Below are 20,385 nucleotides of genomic sequence, written 5' to 3'. Positions count from 1 at the left end.
GTTCGATATAGTTTATAGAGAAGGCAAACGTATGTCGCACGCGGATTTCTTCTCTCGAAACCCTTTGTCCGATTTACCAAAACAGGTTAATAAAATTGAAGAGAAACGCGTTAACCTCGCGGAAATATCGGTTGATTGGCTTCTTGCTGAACAACAGCGTGACTCGGAAATTTCGGAAATAGTCACCAAATTGCAAAGCGATGAGCTATCGGAAGATCTCTTAAAATCTTATGAAATTAAAGCCGGTACGCTATACCGGAAAATACAGAGAAAAGGCGAAACCCTTTGTTTGCCGATTGTACCCAGAGCATTTCGGTGGTCCGTCATTAACCATGTACATGAGTCTGTTATGCACTTAGGTTGGGATAAAACACTCGATAAGGTTTATGAGTATTACTGGTTTGAAGGTATGTCTAAATACGTACGTAAATTTGTTGACAATTGTATTACTTGTAAACTCTCTAAAGCTCAGTCAGGTAAAATTCAAGCTGAATTACATCCCATCCCTAAGACCCGCATACCTTGGCATACTGTGCATATAGATATTACAGGTAAATTGAGCGGTAAAAATAATACTAAAGAATACATTATTGTTATTATAGATGGTTTTACCAAATATGTTTATTTACATCACACCAGAAAAATTGACTGTAATAGTGTTATTAAAGCTTTAAAGGCTTCAATATTTATATTGGGAGTTCCCGCTCGTGTGATTGCCGATCAAGGTAGATGTTTTACTGGAAAAGATTTTAAAGACTTTTGTAAATCTTTAAATATTAATTTACATTTAATAGCTACAGGTACTAGTAGGGCAAATGGTCAAGTAGAGCGTGTAATGAGTACGTTAAAAAATATGTTCACTGCTGTTGAGTCTAATAATCGTCCATGGCAAGACGCCATTGGTGAAGTTCAGCTAGCTTTAAACTCAACCGCGAATCGTATTACCAAATCTAGTGCGTTAGAATTATTAATTGGTAAGAAGGCAAGACCTTACGGGTTGTTAGTTGATGGCAACGAAAATGAAATTGATATCTCTAATGTAAGACAACGAGCGATTGAAAGTATAGAGGAAAATGCTAATTATGAGAAGATTAGATTTGATAAAAATAAAGCGAAGGTTAATAAGTTTAAAATAGGAGATCACGTTTTGATTAAGAACGAAGAACGTAATCAAACGAAACTCGATAGGAAATTTAGAGGTCCATTCATAGTAACAGAATTACTTGATAACGACAGGTACACACTAAAATCTTTAAGTAGTAGTAGAAGTTATAAGTATAGTCATGATAAGTTGAGAGAAATGCCTGAGAATTATATTCCTAATGAGTTGGATGTTTCCTCGGACAATGAAAGTTGTGCCGAGGAGACTGTTGATGTTGGTCCTGAAACAGGGACTATGGTTTAAAAAGAGACCACCAATGACGCAATGCACTAATGGCTGGCAGCAGGTCGTGGACCTGGCATTTTTATTTTTCGCACATGCATCAGTGTGTAGTCGTAACTGCAAACTAAATTAGTGGCTAATGTTAGTTTGATCAGGGCGCGATGGGCACCTGATGATGTGTCGGGCAGGTAGTTGTGGCAACTACAGAATATGTATGATACTGTATGTGGCATACAGGGTAGCCTAGAGATAGTGCAGAGGTCTATTGGTGGAGGAAATAAAATCTTATTTGACAGTTAAATGATAAGGAATAATGATTGATGGCTTTTCGATCTCTTGAGTACTGTACGATGACTATTTAGGATAATGAATAATTAATGGATTTCTGTTACTCGAGAGGACTTCTGAATCTATCTTTTGTACTTTAACTATCGTAAAATGCTTTATAATGACCGAGGTCAGTTGAAAACAAAAATTAAAATACCACTGTAACTCAATGTTTTAGATACACCCGAGGGCGTGTGATTGTCAGAATGGCCGTGTCGGAGAATAAAGTACAGTGGAGTATCTTCCGACAAAACGATGAGAATATTCTTTAGAATATCTGTATTTTTAGTAGTTTTAAGAAATGTACTATTACTTGTAATATTTTGTAAAATAAGGTTTAAATTGTTTTATTGCGGTAGGCTTAGGCCTAGGTAGGCACATGGTTGTCAACGTAGTCGGGATCCCAGGACGATAGGGGTATCATAAAATTAATAAGGAAAAGGAAATATGCAGTAGGCATATTATTTGAGAATATTGAGAAAAGGTAGTCTTGCTTTGGAACCCAGATCGAACAGACGTCCTGGTGATCGCGAATTCGTTATTTCCCTGAGCCTCGGTCTATCGCAAGTTGTTTTAATATTATTTGAATTCTAAATTGAATTAATCTTATATTATAATTCGTGTACTACTGAGTTATTGAAAAGTGATAATTATCATTTGTAATTATTTCATTGTACGAGTTATCTACTCATTTTTATTAATTGAACTTTATTGTAATCTTATATATTCTCCACTTGTAATAATAAAAATGAGTGAAACACAAAACGTTGAATCCCTGACAAATCTCGTCGCCTCTCCGACATATATATATATAATTTTAATCTTTATATTTTGCATTTAATTTGTAATTGCATACAAATTTTATGTACAACTGATGATGCAGGATCCTGTGAAAAGTACTATTGTAAAAATTATAAAGGAAAGAAAAATAAGGTGAGAATTTTCTTATTTTTTTTACTTTGGTGGATTAGGTTGATTTATATTATATATTTAAATTATTAGTGCAGAGATGATATGGATCTTGAAAGGATTGATTTTAGAAAAATAATAAATATATATAATAGAATTCATCTTAACTAAAAAAAATTTACTTATTTTGTCACAGTCAGTATTAATTCTAACTCACTGTCATTTATTTTTAGCCCAATAATTGTATTCATTTTTTTCTTCTTTGAGACTATGTTATCGTACAAAATAAAAAAATAAAACACATAACAATGTCATTGAAAACTGCATGAAATATGAGTATTTCTATCTCCTTCAATTCTTTCCTAATTTGCAATTCAAAAAATGTAAACTTGCCAATTCCAACTTCATTTTTCTAAGTAATTTTCACAGATTTATTAAATAAAATTCATCTACTTCTACTACATTTTACATTTTATCTAACACATTGAAATCAAATTGTGAATATAAGTGGTAGAAAAAATATGGTTATACAATTTTGAAATATTAAATAAATAAAAAAATTAATAAAGATATTAAACACAATCTAAATTGTTCACTATAATACATCACATCATACTGTTAAAACTGATACTATCTTCAACTAACTATCCAAAGCTTTTTGTATTGAAACTGAAGGTATTCCAATACACTGAGTGACTATCATCAAGATAGAATTTGCAGCATGAGATGACAAAAATGGATTGTTCATACATTTTTGGAACTAAGATATTCCATATTTATAAACTATATCGATGAGTAATATTGAATAGTATGTACGATTCATTTTAATTCAATTTGATGTTTTTTTAATCAATCGCTAAATAACTATTATGTCTATTTTCATGTATTAAAATGTAAATAATCAATATAGAGTAAAAATCTGTGTTTCTAAATAAACAGCAAATAGATTTCAAATTTAAAAGCTTTCAGATTAAACAAATCATTTCTGATTAAAAATCACTCAAACAGATGTGATTTATATTGTACTGGTCGTGCAATAAAAATGTATTAAGTTTTATTGGCTTATACCAGCAACTAGCATATAAATGAATGAATTTGGATTATTTATTTTTGACCCTAAACATACATATATATATATATATATATATATATATTGATGATGATGATGGGCTGGAAGAGGACACAGGTTCTTTGTAATAAATGAGAATGTGTTTCCAATGTTCTCAGCATTTTAATCTACGATTGATATCACAGGTGCTCTTATTAATGATTTCATTTTTATTTTATTAACATAAAAACTATTTGAAAAATAGCTTTGGCTTTGAATTACAAAGGCCAGAGAACATTTTTTTAAGAATTTGAAATGGCGTTGAAAGATTTTTCTTATTTGTAACCATGAACTTCAGATGCATTTGATAAGAAGTTCAAAATTCAATTCTAAGGAAGATTCTGGATTTTCAACAAAATATTTCTAGCTCACCCTATTAATAGTTGAAGTTAGTCACCCTATTAATTAATTGAAGTTGATCAATATCAGTTGGCTAACAATAAACAATTTTTCTTTAGCTTTTTTAGATGATTTCATTAATGGCAATGGAGTTTTGAACTGCTTATCTCATTACGAATATCACTTATTATTGCTTTAAAATATTTCCTGTACTTTAAATGATATATATCTCATCATAAATGTAACCAAGTTGGCAAAGAATATCAGTAGCAAATTTAACTTTCTCAGAAAATAAATGAATAATAAAAAGTAAATAGGATTTTCTCATTTCCTCTTTATAATTCATTAATTCCTAAGCCCACCTAAATCATTAAAATTCTCTTTCTGTAATTCAGTATAATTACTTTCTAGTAAACTCTAAACATCATGGAGACCCTGAAGGCATGGCAATATTGCCAACTATGGAAAAATAGATATCCTTACATTTCTATCTTGCCTTGAATCCTTACTTTCTAATTATCAACTGTAGATGAAAAAGAAAATGATTACAGATGTACGATATTAATTAAATGTACAATGTATTACAGTAATATTACAGTAATATTAACTTAATTATCAATATTAACAATTCAAATATTTATGATAACTCACAAATTTTATTGAATAATTATTTATCTTATCAGAAAGCGATAATGCTGTCAACTGTGATAAGCACTCCTTTTTTTGATTTGGTGGTACAGTAAATTCTTCACACCACTGACTGGCTGAATTATAACTAACTTTAGCACTTCCTTTAATATTTTGCCATGGTACTGCTTTTGATTTTAACTGAAAAATACAAGCATACCGTGAGAAAACTGTAATAAAAATGAAAAAAACTGAAAACTGCAATAATTTGTGTTTTTTGTTTATTAAATGGTCTGCCATATGGGGGACCATTTAAAAACAGAAAACATTCTATTTCTGATATTAACACAAATTTAGAAATATTATACATTAATAAAGATGATATAAAATTAAATATATTAAAAAATATTACATATATAAATAAATATAAACAAAATTTCAATTTGATAAACCATCAAACAATATTTGAGGGAGACCTTCTTTTAAAAACTGCAACAGATAGCAGCACTTGTTTTAATTAATATAGAATTATTATTATTTTTGTACTTTTATTTGTATTATGCAATAGCAGAATTATTTCAATCATGACAGGATATGGGATCTTGCGAAAGTACTTTCATGAAAAATTAAGGTGATATGTCTTATCTCAATATTCTGTACAAGGTGATTTATTTAATATAATTTAACAATACAGAGGAATAATATGAATCTTAAAAAGATTAATTTCAGGTAAATAATATGTAAATATATATTTTTTTAACCCATATTTTTAACAAGAATGGATGATTTCAGACCTAATGCTTTGGGTCAGTAACACACTGATCCCAACATAACTTAAAAAAACCACATTTTTAATCATAACTTCAATACCAGAAAAACAATTTTTATTTTATTTATACCAAATTACTTGTCATTCAAAGGGCCTTCCAATGAGGTGTCACAAGCTACATCATCTTGTTAAAAAAAATAAGTTTTGCAACCCTTGAAAATTTAAAAAAAACATTTAAGGGCAAAATTTTGTGTTGGTAATTAAAAAAAATAATTTCCACATTTTTAATCCACAGATTATGATTATATCAAATTGTTTAAGAAGTAATATAACATAATTTTATAATTATTTTTATGGGATTTTACATCTACCAAGCAAAGGAGAGGGCAGATTTTAATTTTCTTTTCACCAAAATTCATTATCTTTTTCTGGTTGTCAATTAATGTAATTAAATGTTACCTTTGCCATTTAAGATTTTTGAGTTGGGGTAGGTGTAGCGGAGAGGGTGGATTCCACCCCTCTGAAAATAACTTTAAAAAGGTTCTTCCTGAGAATGGTATACATGCCTGAACACAAAAATACAATGGGACTGATAGCTGTTGAATAATAAATGTGGTAACTTTTCAAATGATCACCCGGTATACTTCCTGACAAATAGTATCAACCAATAGCTAAAAGCTTGAACCTATTAGAAATCCTTAACATATATTTTGACTAGAACTTAAATTAATTACCAATAATATGCTAAAACAATAAAAAAAATTAAAAAAACCACAAGACTTAACAAAAATTGTTATTTTACTTGAGATACTTACATATTCCACAGTTGGCAAGTCAATCTGACGAGACATGGCTAGTTTTTGGAAATCCTCAATACATTGAGGAATTTCAGCTGCATTAAATAGTTTGCACCATTCCTTAACATGAGTTATGTTGTAACCAGCAAATTTTTTAACTTCTTGCCAAGAATTTTCTTTTACTAACTAAAATTAAAAAAAATTAATGTTATTTCTTTTCATGTCCAGCTAAGAGAGAGAAAAAGAAAGAGATATTTTTAAACTATCAAGGAAGAAGAATTTTCATAAGTTAGTATTTTATTTATTGGTAAATCAATTGTAAATGATTTTTAATTAAAATTTAATGGAATAGGTAGTATATTAAGTTTCTCAGAAATGCTTAACTTAATAATGAAAAAATATAAACGTTTAGAATAAAAAAGTAAGTAACTGGATACGTAGGATGTTGTAAATAAATCAAGATTACAAAAGTTATCACACAATAAGGTGTTCAGAGTTGTGGGCAATCAATCAGATGACTGAAGTCAAAAATAATATTAACTTGATTGGATTGAAATTTCTTCTATTTACATAAAAGCTAGTTAGCTATTTATTCAATGACAATTAACAAAGTAAATTATATCTGAAACTAAATTAATTATTATTTTTATTTATTTTTTCAAAAGTTTATGGTATTTTGACAAAAGTAGTTATTTTACGCTCCTCAGGATATAAAATGCCTTCTTTAAATCTTCTTCTTCTTTAAGAAGATCATCATGCCTTTTTTTGTAAACATGTTGATGGATCAGATTTGAGAAAGATATTCTTCTACAACTGGTTAAAAAATAATAAAAAAAAAAAACATATGTTAAGTTTGTACAAAGGGCTTCCAGAGATAATTCCAGGCAAAAAATTTTAGAATATTTCATCTAGATAATTTCACAATTTCTTCAATTTTCACTTATCATATATAACAAAAATGTTGTAACTACTACTCTAGTATTCATTTCTTGCATATTATGTGAATTACATTAAAAAATGCATGTCTTATCAAAAACCTTTATTATATTAAAAAAGTAAAGTATGTCATGATATATTAAATTATAAAATCGATAAAATTAAATGACCATCATCAAAATATTCTTTTTTCTGCCTTTTTCATTGTGTTCTTACATAACTGTGTTACTGCAATGAAGAAATGAGTAGAGACAAGTATTTTGTTTCTGAATCATTCTAATCTAGTGACAGTAATGAAATAGGCCTAAGAACAGAAGTTCTACGTCTCTGTTTTTTTTAGAAAAACTGGCTATCTGGATTTATAGGTCATTGAAAATTGAATGATTTGTTGTTTTCAATGTTATTCTTTGCTTATAACATGAATAGGAGAAATTAAAAATTTGTAGCAGAATCTCTGTAGAAAACCTAAGGTAGCAGGACATATACGAGGTCTGTATATAAAGTAATGAGACTGGTTCAAAAAAAATTTTTATTTACAATCCAATTATACATGGACTCCATCACCTTTGAAATAGTTACTTTCGGAAGCCACACAATGCTTCAAACGGTTTTCCCACTCTTCATAGCAGTGTTGGAACTCAGAAACCGAAGTATCCTTCAGATGGTCGGTTACATTTTTTTTTAATGTTTTCTACTGCTCCAAAATGGTATCCATGGTATAATGGTATAATGTTTTTTAAAATCAGGAACAGGAAAAAGTTGCAGGGACTCAAGTCAGGTGAAAAAGGTGGTTGAGGAACTACAGGAATGTTTTTCTTTGCCAAAACTCATTAATTGAGAGTGCAGTGTGATAAAGTGCATTGTCATGATGCAGCATCTAGTTGTCTTTGATAGCTTTGATGGTCTCACGTGGCAACTCTTTTTCGCAGTCTTTCAGGAATTTCTCAGTAAACATATTGATTTACAGTCTGTCCTGTAGGCAAAAACTCCTTATGGACAATGCCATTATTATCGAAGAAACAAATTAGCATGGTTCTGATTTTTTATTTGCTCATTTTTGCTTTTTTGGGACATGATGAGTTTGAAGTGTGCCATTTCTTGCTCTAGCTCTTTGTTTCTGAATCATACTCAAGATTCATCATTAGTGATAACATTTTTTTAGAAAACCAGTGTCAGTAACACAAAATTTGATTACACAACGTTGCTCATAATTAGTATCACTGATTTTTGTAACGCACAACAAAAACTAGTTCACAAAAAGTTTGTTTACATCTCACGAGGCAACAGTAGATTAAAAATATTAATACCTAGTATAAATCAGCTGTTCATACAACCATATGTTTACTAGTAAATTTACAGTGTTGCCACTTTGGTTGCCAAAAAAAAAAAAACTAGTCTCATTACTTTATTTACAGACCTCTTACATTAAAATCATTAAATTCAATTGAATCAACATGTCCTTAGAAGATGAAGCTGCAGAGGGAAACAAACTTTAGAATTTTTAGAAAGATAACTGAGGTTGTAGGATGTAGTACTGAGCTGTTAATTGAGCTAAAGTTAACTGACATAAAAGGAAAGCAGTAAAAGAACACCAAAACATATAACACAATTATGATGAATTAGAAAAGAGTGAAAAATTGAAACACCAGTCTTCCTTTCCAGTTAGGGAAATATGATAAACCTGTTCAGATGCTAACACAAGTAATTTTTTCTATTATTATCATAGATGTGGAGTTTATAATCAAATATACACTTTTCTATTATACAACAATCTATCATGGCAAATGATCAACAGATCATTTTCTAACCGAAGCACAGAAATTAATCTGGTTCACCTACAGTAAAAAATGTCTATCCATAAATACAAAATAAGACATTACAACACAGTAATAAAACTGGGAAAGCCACGTATATGTGAAACAATCTTCCACCTATATGAAAAATCAAAGACTTCAGAAAATCAAAAGAAGAATTGGAAGAACCTGCATCAACAAAAAGTACCAAAAAGACAAGCAGTGGTGGATCGTGCTCAACAAAGTCAGGTTCAAAGAGTTAGAACCCAATTCTGATACCATGCATAAGAGGAGACTAGGATTCTTTAGACATATCATGAGGATGCAAGAAACAGAGACTTCGAGACTTCTGAAACAGCTGGTACAGTACAATCTTGACTTGAAAGACACCAAGACCGGATGCAGATAGAGCTGAGAAATAAGAGAGGATCTGAAGGAAATTGGCCTTACACCAGAAAACACCGCAGACAAGATAAAATTAAATGAAAAATTCAAGGACAAAATCACGGGCAGAAAAAACAGTCCCATCAGACTTGGATGATGGACTGACTACAATCATCCTATATAGTCATAAAATATGAAAAAAAAAAGAGAAAAATTCAGTTTTCTCAACAAAAAAAAACTATGATGAATTGAAATTGCCAAAGCAAGACCATAAAGTTTCTATGTATTTTATTTTCACAAACAAGTTTGCTTGATTTTAATTGACCACAAGCACTTTAACTTGTTTTATTAAAATAAAGCAATACTGAGTGAGTGGAACTAACAAAAAAATTTACTTAAAAATTAATGTTACAGGATGAAAATAATTTTTATTTTCTGTATATAGAAAGTAAAACTTAGAGAATTCAACCGAAATGCTCTAATCAAATTGGGTTCATTGACAGTACAATAGATTGATATTCAATTACTCACTCATACATTTCAGAACCTTACAAACTCTTCTAACAAAATGAATGGATTTGTGGCAATCTTATGTAATATGATAAGATGTAACATTTATTTATCAAATAAAGAATTGTTTGAGATCTTATGATTCTCAATGAAAAGAATTTATTCTACAAAAAAATCGTTTATTAAATGTTAAATTGCTATAAAAGAGTACTCAACATTTCAAGAATTGACGTTAAATACTTATTGATTTTTTTCCCTTTCATAAGTATGTAAAACTGATTTTTACCTTAATCATTATTAAAACAAAATATTAAATAAAACAAACTGGGTATAAATAAAGACTATTTACATCTACATTCAAGAGAAATAATACAATACCAGAGTGCATTTTATAGATATAGATTTATTTGATTTTCTGATCTTTTACTACATTTAAATGGCATTGTATTTTTATCCCACCAGTTCTAGCAATTATCAGATAGTAATGTGGTTTGTCATCAGTGTTCATGGGCGGTAGTCTGATGAGCTTGTGTTCTGCCTAATGTTTTGATTGCTACTGACCTCAAGGATTCACATTCTATTGCCAAATGGTTCTACTTCTTCATTCTTCATTTGTTCCTCCAAGGGGAAATTCCCTTTAAAAAATCTGATTGCTTATCCGACCAAATGACAACGAAGCCTTTGGCATGTGGCTCCCCAGAGGCTGGTAGGATGGAAGATACCTTGATGTATCTGTGCTATTTGACAGTAAACTCTGTTTGAACCCTCCCAGATCCCTACAGCACTGGAGATGGTGTCATTCTGGAATGATGTGATTTCTAAGGCATCAAAATCTCTCTAAATTGGTGATGCTTTTATGGAGGCTTTTGCTGAATTTCAGCAAAAGCTGTCAGTTGCTGCCACCTATGAGGGGATAATTGCTCTCAGCTCCTCCCATAGACAGAGTGAGTTAGTCCACATGTTTGGTGAGCTGTTCCTCTTTCAATTATGACCTATCTTTTCACTATACTATTTTTTTCTTAATAACTACAGAGATTATATCAGACAATTCAATTATTTTTATCCACAAACAGATGTGATCATTCACCATGGTTTGCATGTTAAGCTGATTTTCAAATCAAGCTTTATTTTCTTACATCTAAAGATTAGCCCTATAAGGCATCAGTAGTAGGTATATGTAGGCATTAGAACCTACATTTACTTGATCTGGTTTGTCAAGTACCCTCATAACTTTATTGTTGTAAAAATACAAAAAAAGTTTATTTTCTGTAATCAGAGAATTATTGACCATGAACAGAACTATGTTCAATTTTTAAACGGTATTGAAAATTGCCCGCACTTCCGGGAATCTGTCTGACAATCTGGAAGAGCTTTACCATTATAGTACTGAAGGTGCCTGGCAATGGTATTAGCCATTATATCTTGCCTAGTGAGAAAAGTAAATGTATGTTTGGTAATAAATGTACGTACTGTGCTGATTTTTTTTATTGAGATTCATTATTTAGTCACTTTTGAAATATTAAGGGATAGTTTATTTGAAACAAATCAAAATACATTTGCTTTTCATTTTAACCACATTGGCTAGGCAACATAATATAGCATTGCACACAAATATTTTGTGGTTTACGCACAGTTTTTGTTGATTCCCAGTCATTTAATTCTGAACCTTTCAGCTAAGCACACACATGGAATATATTCATAATATATATTATGTTATATATTATATTAATATATATATATAATATAATATATATATATATTCATAATATCCACCTCCAGTAAGCTAAAAATTTTCATTACAACAAATTAAAGAACCATAGTTAGCTTGTAGAATGCATTTCCTTAACTAGATTCACCATCACTTAAAAAAAAAATTGATTGATAATTTTGACTTCCCAATACAAGTAAATGGGAAGTCATCTATTTAGAAGAAAAATTTCAGACTTTAAGTCTTTCAACAAACATTATTCTACACTTTCTGTTATTACTATGTTTTATTTCAAATAGTTGTATGCTTCCAGTCAAGAAAACCCTTTCTTTATTTTTCCTGTTTAGCCTCTAGTAATTACCTTTCAGATAATACTTCAGAGGGTGAATGAGGATGATATGTATGAGTGTAAATGAAGTGTACGGTCTCAGTTTGACCATTCCTGAGATTGTGGTTAAGTCAAGAAAAACCTTCTTAAACTAAAGCTAAATCTGTTAACTGATTTTATTAGTAACAAATCCTAAAAAATAATTACAGTATATATTCACCTAATCAAGAGTACTTAAAAATGTTAACATTTTCAAAAAATCAAATAAAGATGTGTTTATTGAAGTGTTACGTTAATTTTACCTTCTTAAATAGTAGATGATTGACTTACCATATTTATCACATCATCGTCAATCTGATTAATCAGTGCCAAAATCCCCAGCGCAGAAATACAGTAGATATCATTATTTCCATTTAGTTTTGAACACCATTCCTTGGCATTTACTAAAACTTTATCAGCTGCTTTTACAAGGTCTGTCCATTGCTTCTTCAGATTTATGAACTAAATGAAAGGAGACAATTTAGTTGTCTATTTTTAATAAAAGAAGCAATTTAAAAAAAAATTCACTAATTCACATACATTCCTTAAATGAACAAACACATTCAAATTGAACTCTTTCAAATTAATAATGGATTGAAAATACATGGTGGTGACTACAATTTTTTATTATATTGTAATATATGTTTTTTTATTGTCTATGGCAAACTTTGTAAAACTAACTTTTCACATTACACAAATTTTTCATATTACGATGAAAACTAAGTCCAAGTAGTTAAGTTAGTTTTCCTAATTTTGGAAAAATGAGGCCAATCAGTAAATTTTCATTTACAGTACTACAAAATGAGCTACACTGATCAGTAATTAAAATAAAATCAAAAAGAGAAAATACTCAAGAAATGTTTACAAAAATTAAAAGAGGCTATCTCAATTTTATAACTCTTTCTTTTGACTGCACAGTCAAAAGGAGAAAAACAATAAGGATTGTAGAGGGACCCCCAACTTTAATTAAATCTATTTAATAAGTTAAGAAACAAAAGGTGCAAAATTATTAATTGTTAGCCAATTAGTAATATAATCAGAGAAATTAATACATACACCATACTTAATTTACATGTGTATAAACAATGGATAAAAGAAAACAAAATAATATAAATAATAAAATTATATAGATATACTATAAAATGAACAGCATTTTATAATATAAACAAAAGGATAAGATTTCTAAACCTTTGAACTTAAAAAAAGAATATTAAATAAGTGCATTTAAAAAAGATAAATAGGAATAAGTGAATTTAAGGCAATTACAGAAAGCTGTAACAAGTATGATGACAATTGTTAATTTACACTGATTCAATAAGGGACACTTACCAATGGGTTTTTTGCTGGGTTTCTTCAATGGATTCTTGCTTTGCCCAGTGAGGAAAGGAGAAGTTAGTCTATATTTTCAGTGATTGTAGACCACTAACAGTCTTGATACAGTCTGGTTTAAAAGCATCACAAAATCCTAAGAAAGGAAGTTTTTGCACAGAACCCAAGATCCTCTCAAAATTGATGGTTGAGCACTTTTCATGTATTTTAACTTAATATATATTTAATATATTTCATAGATTAATTTTCTATCAATACACACAGAATCATGACAAAATGAATTTTTGTGAAGTATATTACAAGCGGCACATTTTTCTAGCTCTATAAAAAGACATATTCTTTGTTTTCATAGGTAAGAATAAAGACTTACTTCAGCTCCAAGCTTCCCGTCAAAACAGATATTTGTAACTGATGTTCAGCGAATGATAGAATATGTGAAACAATACAGATTGAAAAATCAATGTAAATGGTAAAAAAATGCAACTTATAATTCAGAGGAATCATAAAATGATTCAATCCCTTTAGAGCATATAATTTTTTAGGAAATATGCAAGGTGATTTGAAGCAGAATCTTATCTTAAAAGATCTATTGTTGAGGAAAGAAGATACATATATCAATATTTTCCTACTCCTATGGATATCTTAGTCATGTAAAATCCCAATGGAAGATACACTCTCTTTGACAAGGAGAAAGTGTTTCTCCAAGAAGATTAAAAAAACAACTAAATTGGTATTACATAACATTAAAAAGTTAAAAGTTTTATGTTTTTCCAATAAAATTATCTCACCAAATATTAGACAGTAAGTTGAATGCTGTTGTTGAAAAAAACAGCATTTCATTTAAAAAAAAATAATAAACATTTTTTAACATGAATTATTATTTACTTACATAAATCACAACAGATTCGTCAATCTCTATCATTAATGCATGCTTTTGTAATAGTGAAATACACTCAAGATTTCCTGGTGCTTGAAATAATTTACACCAGTTCTTTGCATCAGCAAGAGTTGACCCAGCTTTAACTTCTATTTCTTTCCATGTCAGTTGCTTTTTAAACAGCTTAAAAAAAATAATTAAAAATGAGATATTTTGCTCACATTTCATTATTAGATTAGAAAGTGATAAAAGTTTTTTATAACTTTAAGAAAAAAATTACTTTTTGGATGTACTACATTTTGTGTTAGGATTTAGCAAAGAATGTGGTCTACTCCTAGGCAAGTTTCTAAATTATAAAATTTAGAGATCATTAATATTTACATATTGTTCAGAAACTTAGAATGAATAATGAGTAAATCTTTACACAATGTTATGACAATTTTTGTTACCTTCTCATTTTCAAATTATTTGAAATTTGAAAAATGACTTTTAAATTTACAAATAAAATTCCTTTCATTAATCAAATTTTATCAAATTTGAAAGTTACTTTCAAATTTTCAAATGAAAACAAACAAATTTGTTTGATTTTTTTTATTAAAAATAGATTAACAGTATTTACTTTTTTGTAAATCTACATGTTTTTCGATTTTTGTAGATCTGCATGACAAAATGAGGTAAAGGTTTTTATAAAATAATCAATTTAATGTATTTCCCTGATAAATTGAAAAATTCTCAGGTTATTGATCTTTTTAGAACTGTGGTGCAGCTACTTCTTAGTAGTATTACAGATGGTGATAACACTTAAATGTTTAAGAAACCTGTTTACCATATGGTCAAATTATTGTTTGACGTAGTATAATAAAGTATTTTTGGTCTGTTGTGTTTGATTAGAATGTTGTATTTTTGTTAAATTTAATAAGTTTGTAAATTTTATATTGTTCAAGCATACTGAATTTGTATAAATTTTACATGCTTTAAAATTGATATGTGAATAGTTAAAAATGTTAATAATTTTATGTTTTAAGTATATAATTTTTTATGTAAATAAGTTTAAACATTTTAAGTAATTAGAAATATCTGTATATGTGATCTAATATAGTGGGTGTCCAAAAATTAAATCTGTGATTTTAAATTAAATTTATTACATTTAGAATTACAAATGTGTGTTTTATTACATGAGAGTACAAAGTCTAAATATTTTTAACTTTTAATGTAGCTCAATATGATTTCTTCTTTTATTCTAGAAGAAGAAATCCATATGAACTGGTGAAATGTTTCCACAATTGTCAAAAGTGAATATCTGGTGTAATATCTTACAAGGGTGAATCAAATACAAATGATAATTTATTTTTATAAATTTATTGATTAATAATATACAAAACTCATACTTTCATCATTTCTCTATATAGTCTCTTGCACAATCTACACACTTTTGCCAATGATTTGGAAGCTTGAATATTCCTTGTTCATAAAAAGTTTGAGGACAAGTCGTCAACCAATTGCACACATGCTTCTCGATGTCTTCATTGCTTTCAAATCGTTCCCCTCCAAACAATTCCTTCAAGGATGCAAACAAAAAATAGTCACAGGAGGACAAATTTGGACTAAAGGGAGGGTGTGGTTGGGTGTTTCCCAGTGCATTTTTTCCAATTTATCCCTTGTCAAAATCGTAGTGTGCGGCCTGGTGTTGTCATGGAGAAGGATGACATCTCTGGTGAGCACAACCTATCTTTTGTTTCAATAGGGGGCTTTTGTTGACTGCAGCAGCTGGCAATAGTAAGCCACATTCACCTTTCATTGATTGTGGAGAAACTCAATCAGTGAAATTCCCTTGAGTCAAAAAAAATCCTCGCAAGAACTTTTTCGGCTGACAGACAGGTCAGGACAGGTTCGACCTTCACTGGACAGCCCACATTTTTCCTTTGCCACTCCTTACTCACCATTTTTGACTCTGGAGTGTAATGTTAGGAGTGTGACGTTGTTTTTGTGTTAGGATTTAGCAAAGAATGTGTTCTAAAGATAGGCAAGTATCTAGATTATAAAATTTAGAGATTATTAATATTTACATATTGTTCAGAAACTTAGAATGAAAACTGGGTGAATGTTTTAACAATATTATGAAGATTTTTTTCACCATTTTTGTTTGTATGACCCATGTCTCATTACATGTGATGATGTCCCTCAAAAAATTGTCCCTTCTTGCCGAAATCAATTCAGAAGTCTCTCACAGATCTCCAATCTGACCTGGTTTTATTTTCAGTCAACAATCTTGGAACCTACTGAGCACTAATTTTTCTAAAGCAAAGATGATCAGTGATAATGGATTGAGCACTCCCATATCTGATACTCACTTCTCACACGATTTTTTCAACAGTAAACTGGTTATCACCTTTAATAAGCTTTCGAACAGCACGGATGTTGTCAGCTGTGAGAGTTGACCTTGGGCATTAATCATGACTTTCGTTTTCTACACTTTTTCACTGCTCTTAAATTGCCTGGCCCACATATAAACTCTGTTCTGGGACCTTGTAGCGTCCCCAAACAGTACCTTTAAACAAGTTAAAATTTTCATGGGTTTAATGCCTTCATTAGTTAAAAACTTCATGATTTTACATTGTGCAACAGATGACAGAATCTCTTGGTTATGTCACTCATGGTGTGGTCAACTCATTCATGGCTGTGCTAACGACAGAACAGAGTGTAGGAGCTAACCAAGCTGGTTTCCCCTCTCTAACACACCGAACATTAAGCCTCCCTCCTTCTCCATCCAGCTCAGAACTGCTTGCTGCATAGAATAGCAAAATTACTGTTTAAATCTGATTCACCCTCGTACATAAGCAAATTTTTAAGTCTTTTTTTTCCATGAGTCAACTGTTTTAAGCATAGAATACTGAGATATATTTGAGACATTAGTGTATATGCAGATTTAAAATATGAAGGGCCTAATTTTCCAACAGGATCCTCTGAAGTAATATCTTACGGTGATTCTGGAGGTTAAACAGAAAAAGAAAAATAATTTTCCAACAGGATGGAGCCCCTCCACATCATGCAGATGTTGTGTGGACTATGCTCTACAACAGGACTCAGAAGGCCAGTTAGCAGAGAGCTCCCATTTAGCCACCATACAAGTCCCGATTTGATGCTGATGGATTTCTTCTTTTGGGGCTACGTAAAAGACATTGTACACCAAGATAATTCTGGTGATTAAAAAAACTTTTCTTTTTTTTTTCTAAAAATGGTAAAATGTCTACACTCTTAGCAACTTTAAGTTCATCAGGAAGAAATATTCCTTAAATAGTGTTTGAGGTGAGGGATAATCAGTATTACAGATATAAACTTTAAGAATATCATTTGAAAATCATCTTCCATGAACTGAAATTTCCCCATTGGTCTAAAATAAATACTATAAATTACTATCAATAATTAATACTAATTATTACCAAAAAAAAAATTGTAATTTTTAGAATAATTGTAAAAACTGTAGTTGACACAACACAATGGACATAAATATTATGTTCAGTGACATAAACTTCTTTACTAAAAATTGGTTAATCAATTTTGTTAATAAAAACTGAATAATTTTTTTATTTTTTAAATTTTTTTAAATATTTTTTAATAGTAATGATAACAATATTAAAAAATTATGAAAATATGACTAAAAAAAGGTAGAATTGCTCAACTTAGTTTTATACACTTAAATGTGTTAACACAACCATAATATTAAGGTTACTGCACATGTAATTTGTAATGCACTCCACTACGATTTGCACAGACAATCAGATCTTAAAAGAGAATCAATTATAATTTTAGTAATTTTAGTTTAGCAGTGTTAATTTCATTTAGAGCATTTTCAGATGTTTTGAATTGAAACTCAAAAGTTAAATTAAAAAAAAAAAAAGATAAGTAAATTTATTTTATGAGTTTATTTCTTTTCAACTGGCTTTATTATATCAACTTTTTCAGAGTTAAATTTTTCATAACCTTTACTTCAAGGTTTTATTAGTTTATTAATAATTCAGCAAAGTTTATGGTGAACCTACAAATTTGTATTCTTTAACTGTAACTTTTTAAGCTTAATAATAATTTTCTGGAAAACTACTATAATACAGTTGATGATCTCATAATTTTTAACTCCTAAATCAAACTTCTAATAATTTGGCCCTAAAATTTGTAACCCAAGTAGTTTAATGTATTATTATTTCACCTTTGAGGTACGGATTGGAACTAAAGTTTTGCTATGCATTGTTGAAAAAAAAAAGAATTACTCATATTTGTGTGATTATTTTTGTTTCAAATGACTAAGGAAACATTTGAAGCAAAAAATTTATGGTTAAGCTTAATAAATCTGGAGTTAAAAAGATATTTTTAGTTAGTGCTCCAAAATTGGCAATAAAACTTTATGAATCATCCTACATAAAAATCTAATGTTGGCTATTTTTAACTGTTCAGAGACTACCCAATTAGATTAAACATTAAATCTACTTATAGAACTAATATTCATCTGTAGTTGTAATTCGGAACTATGTATAACATTTCGTCTACATCTCATGATCTGTAATTCTTCAGAGACCTTGTTAATGATTCTGTTACTTTATGATTAAGAACATTGCAGAATAATTTGAGGAACTAACATAATAAAGGATTTGAATCTTTTTTGTATGGCCTTATAGTGATGTATTGGAAGCCTGGTATTGTACTGGACATCCATTACAAAACCAGATATTGAATGATTGAAAATCCTCACCAGATGTTTGAGTGCCCACTTCATAATGTGAAAATTGGTGTGTATGGTTTGCTGTTATACAGTGGGGGTCAATATTTTTTGATCAGACTGTTGGTACAGAAGTGTATCACAAAATTTTTGAAGAATTCTATGCTCAATTAATAGATCATGAAAAAGAGTACGGCTTCTTCCAACAAGACAGAGCAATTTGTTACACATCAAACAATTCATTAGCACACATACACACAGCTTTTACAGAAGCATAAACTGTCAGCAAAGGCCAGTGCCAACCACGTTACCCAGATTTATCTGTTATGGCTTTTTCCTTAGGGCTTTTCAAAAAGAACAGGTTATAAATCAAATCCCCACACAATAAATGAGCTGAAGGTGAATATTCAATCAGAAATTGATGACATTGACAACAATATTTTGCATTTTGCATCAGGTGATTCTGAATGATCACTCAAGCATTGCTGCGCAGGGCACTCATTTTGAACATCTGTTTTAAAATGTATGTATACATATACATATATATATATATGTATATATGTACACATCTGCAATGTATACAGCATTTAATTTAATTTATGTTTCATTTTTTCATTCATAAATGTTATATACTGCAACTATGTTCAGTCTGTAGCAGTTCAGTTTTAACTAGCTCTTCTAGTACATTTTCATCACAAACACACAACTTTTGATAAGTCATCTGTAACTTTTGTATCATGAACCATAATTTTATCATAATGACTTCATTATCAGAAAACTTTAAAATTATAATCTTCAACACTATTAAAAAAATTTGTACAAAAGTAACTGGAGTTCATTCTCAGATTCACCCAACAGTATAAGATTATCAGAAAATAACATACATATATATATATATATATATATATATATATATATACATATATATATTTATGCTGTGAAACCTGTGTTGAAAGCAGACCCTGAACAAGAAAGAAACCTTCCAATTTCAGAAAAATAATATTGGTCCCATTAAAAAGTAGAAAACTTAATTTATATCATCATATATAATATGGAACTTCGACAACTCAGAAACAGAAAGTAAGGCACCCTGAATAATATGGAAAATATACTAAATTAACTATGGAGATTAAGGAAGAAAATTATTTTATCAGAATTTTTAGAAGGTGATTAAAAATGACAGAAGCCTATAAGGAAGCTGTGACGGATGTACGAGGGTTATGTTTTTCAAGGTCCGATTGGTCACGAAATTAAAGCCACAGTGAAAATAAAAAATTTTTTATTTGTAACAAGTACTAACATAGTTACGCTATTTCTCTAAATAGTCGCCACTCCGATTTAGACATTTCTCGTAGCGTGTTACCAACTTTACAATACCCTCGTCAAAGAACGGAGCCGCCTGTGTTCTCAGCCATGTTTCTACGCTGGTCTGCAGCTCGATGTCTGTGCCAAAATGTTGTTGTCCTAGCCAGCGTTTCTGAGCAATGAGGTGAAAATCGGATGGAGCCAT

At 29.9% G+C, this 20,385-nt stretch overlaps 1 protein-coding gene across 1 annotated transcript in view; it reads right to left on the bottom strand.

Moving 5' to 3' along the window:
* The window catches only part of LOC142334470 (uncharacterized), a 712,180-nt gene that overhangs the window by 569,329 nt on the left and 122,466 nt on the right, over positions 1-20,385 (bottom strand). The window contains exons 20-23 of the mRNA XM_075382526.1: positions 14,177-14,347; positions 12,250-12,420; positions 6,279-6,446; positions 4,719-4,895 (exon numbers count right to left, since the gene is read on the bottom strand). Of these exons, the coding sequence (XP_075238641.1) occupies positions 4,719-4,895; positions 6,279-6,446; positions 12,250-12,420; positions 14,177-14,347 (687 nt within the window). The remainder of the gene's footprint in view (positions 1-4,718; positions 4,896-6,278; positions 6,447-12,249; positions 12,421-14,176; positions 14,348-20,385) is intronic.

Source organism: Lycorma delicatula, chromosome 1 (assembly GCF_047948215.1).
Source record: "Lycorma delicatula isolate Av1 chromosome 1, ASM4794821v1, whole genome shotgun sequence".
NCBI lineage: Eukaryota > Metazoa > Arthropoda > Insecta > Hemiptera > Fulgoridae > Lycorma > Lycorma delicatula.
Note: the sequence above shows the minus strand (reverse complement) of the source record. Positions and strands in the feature narration are given on the sequence as shown.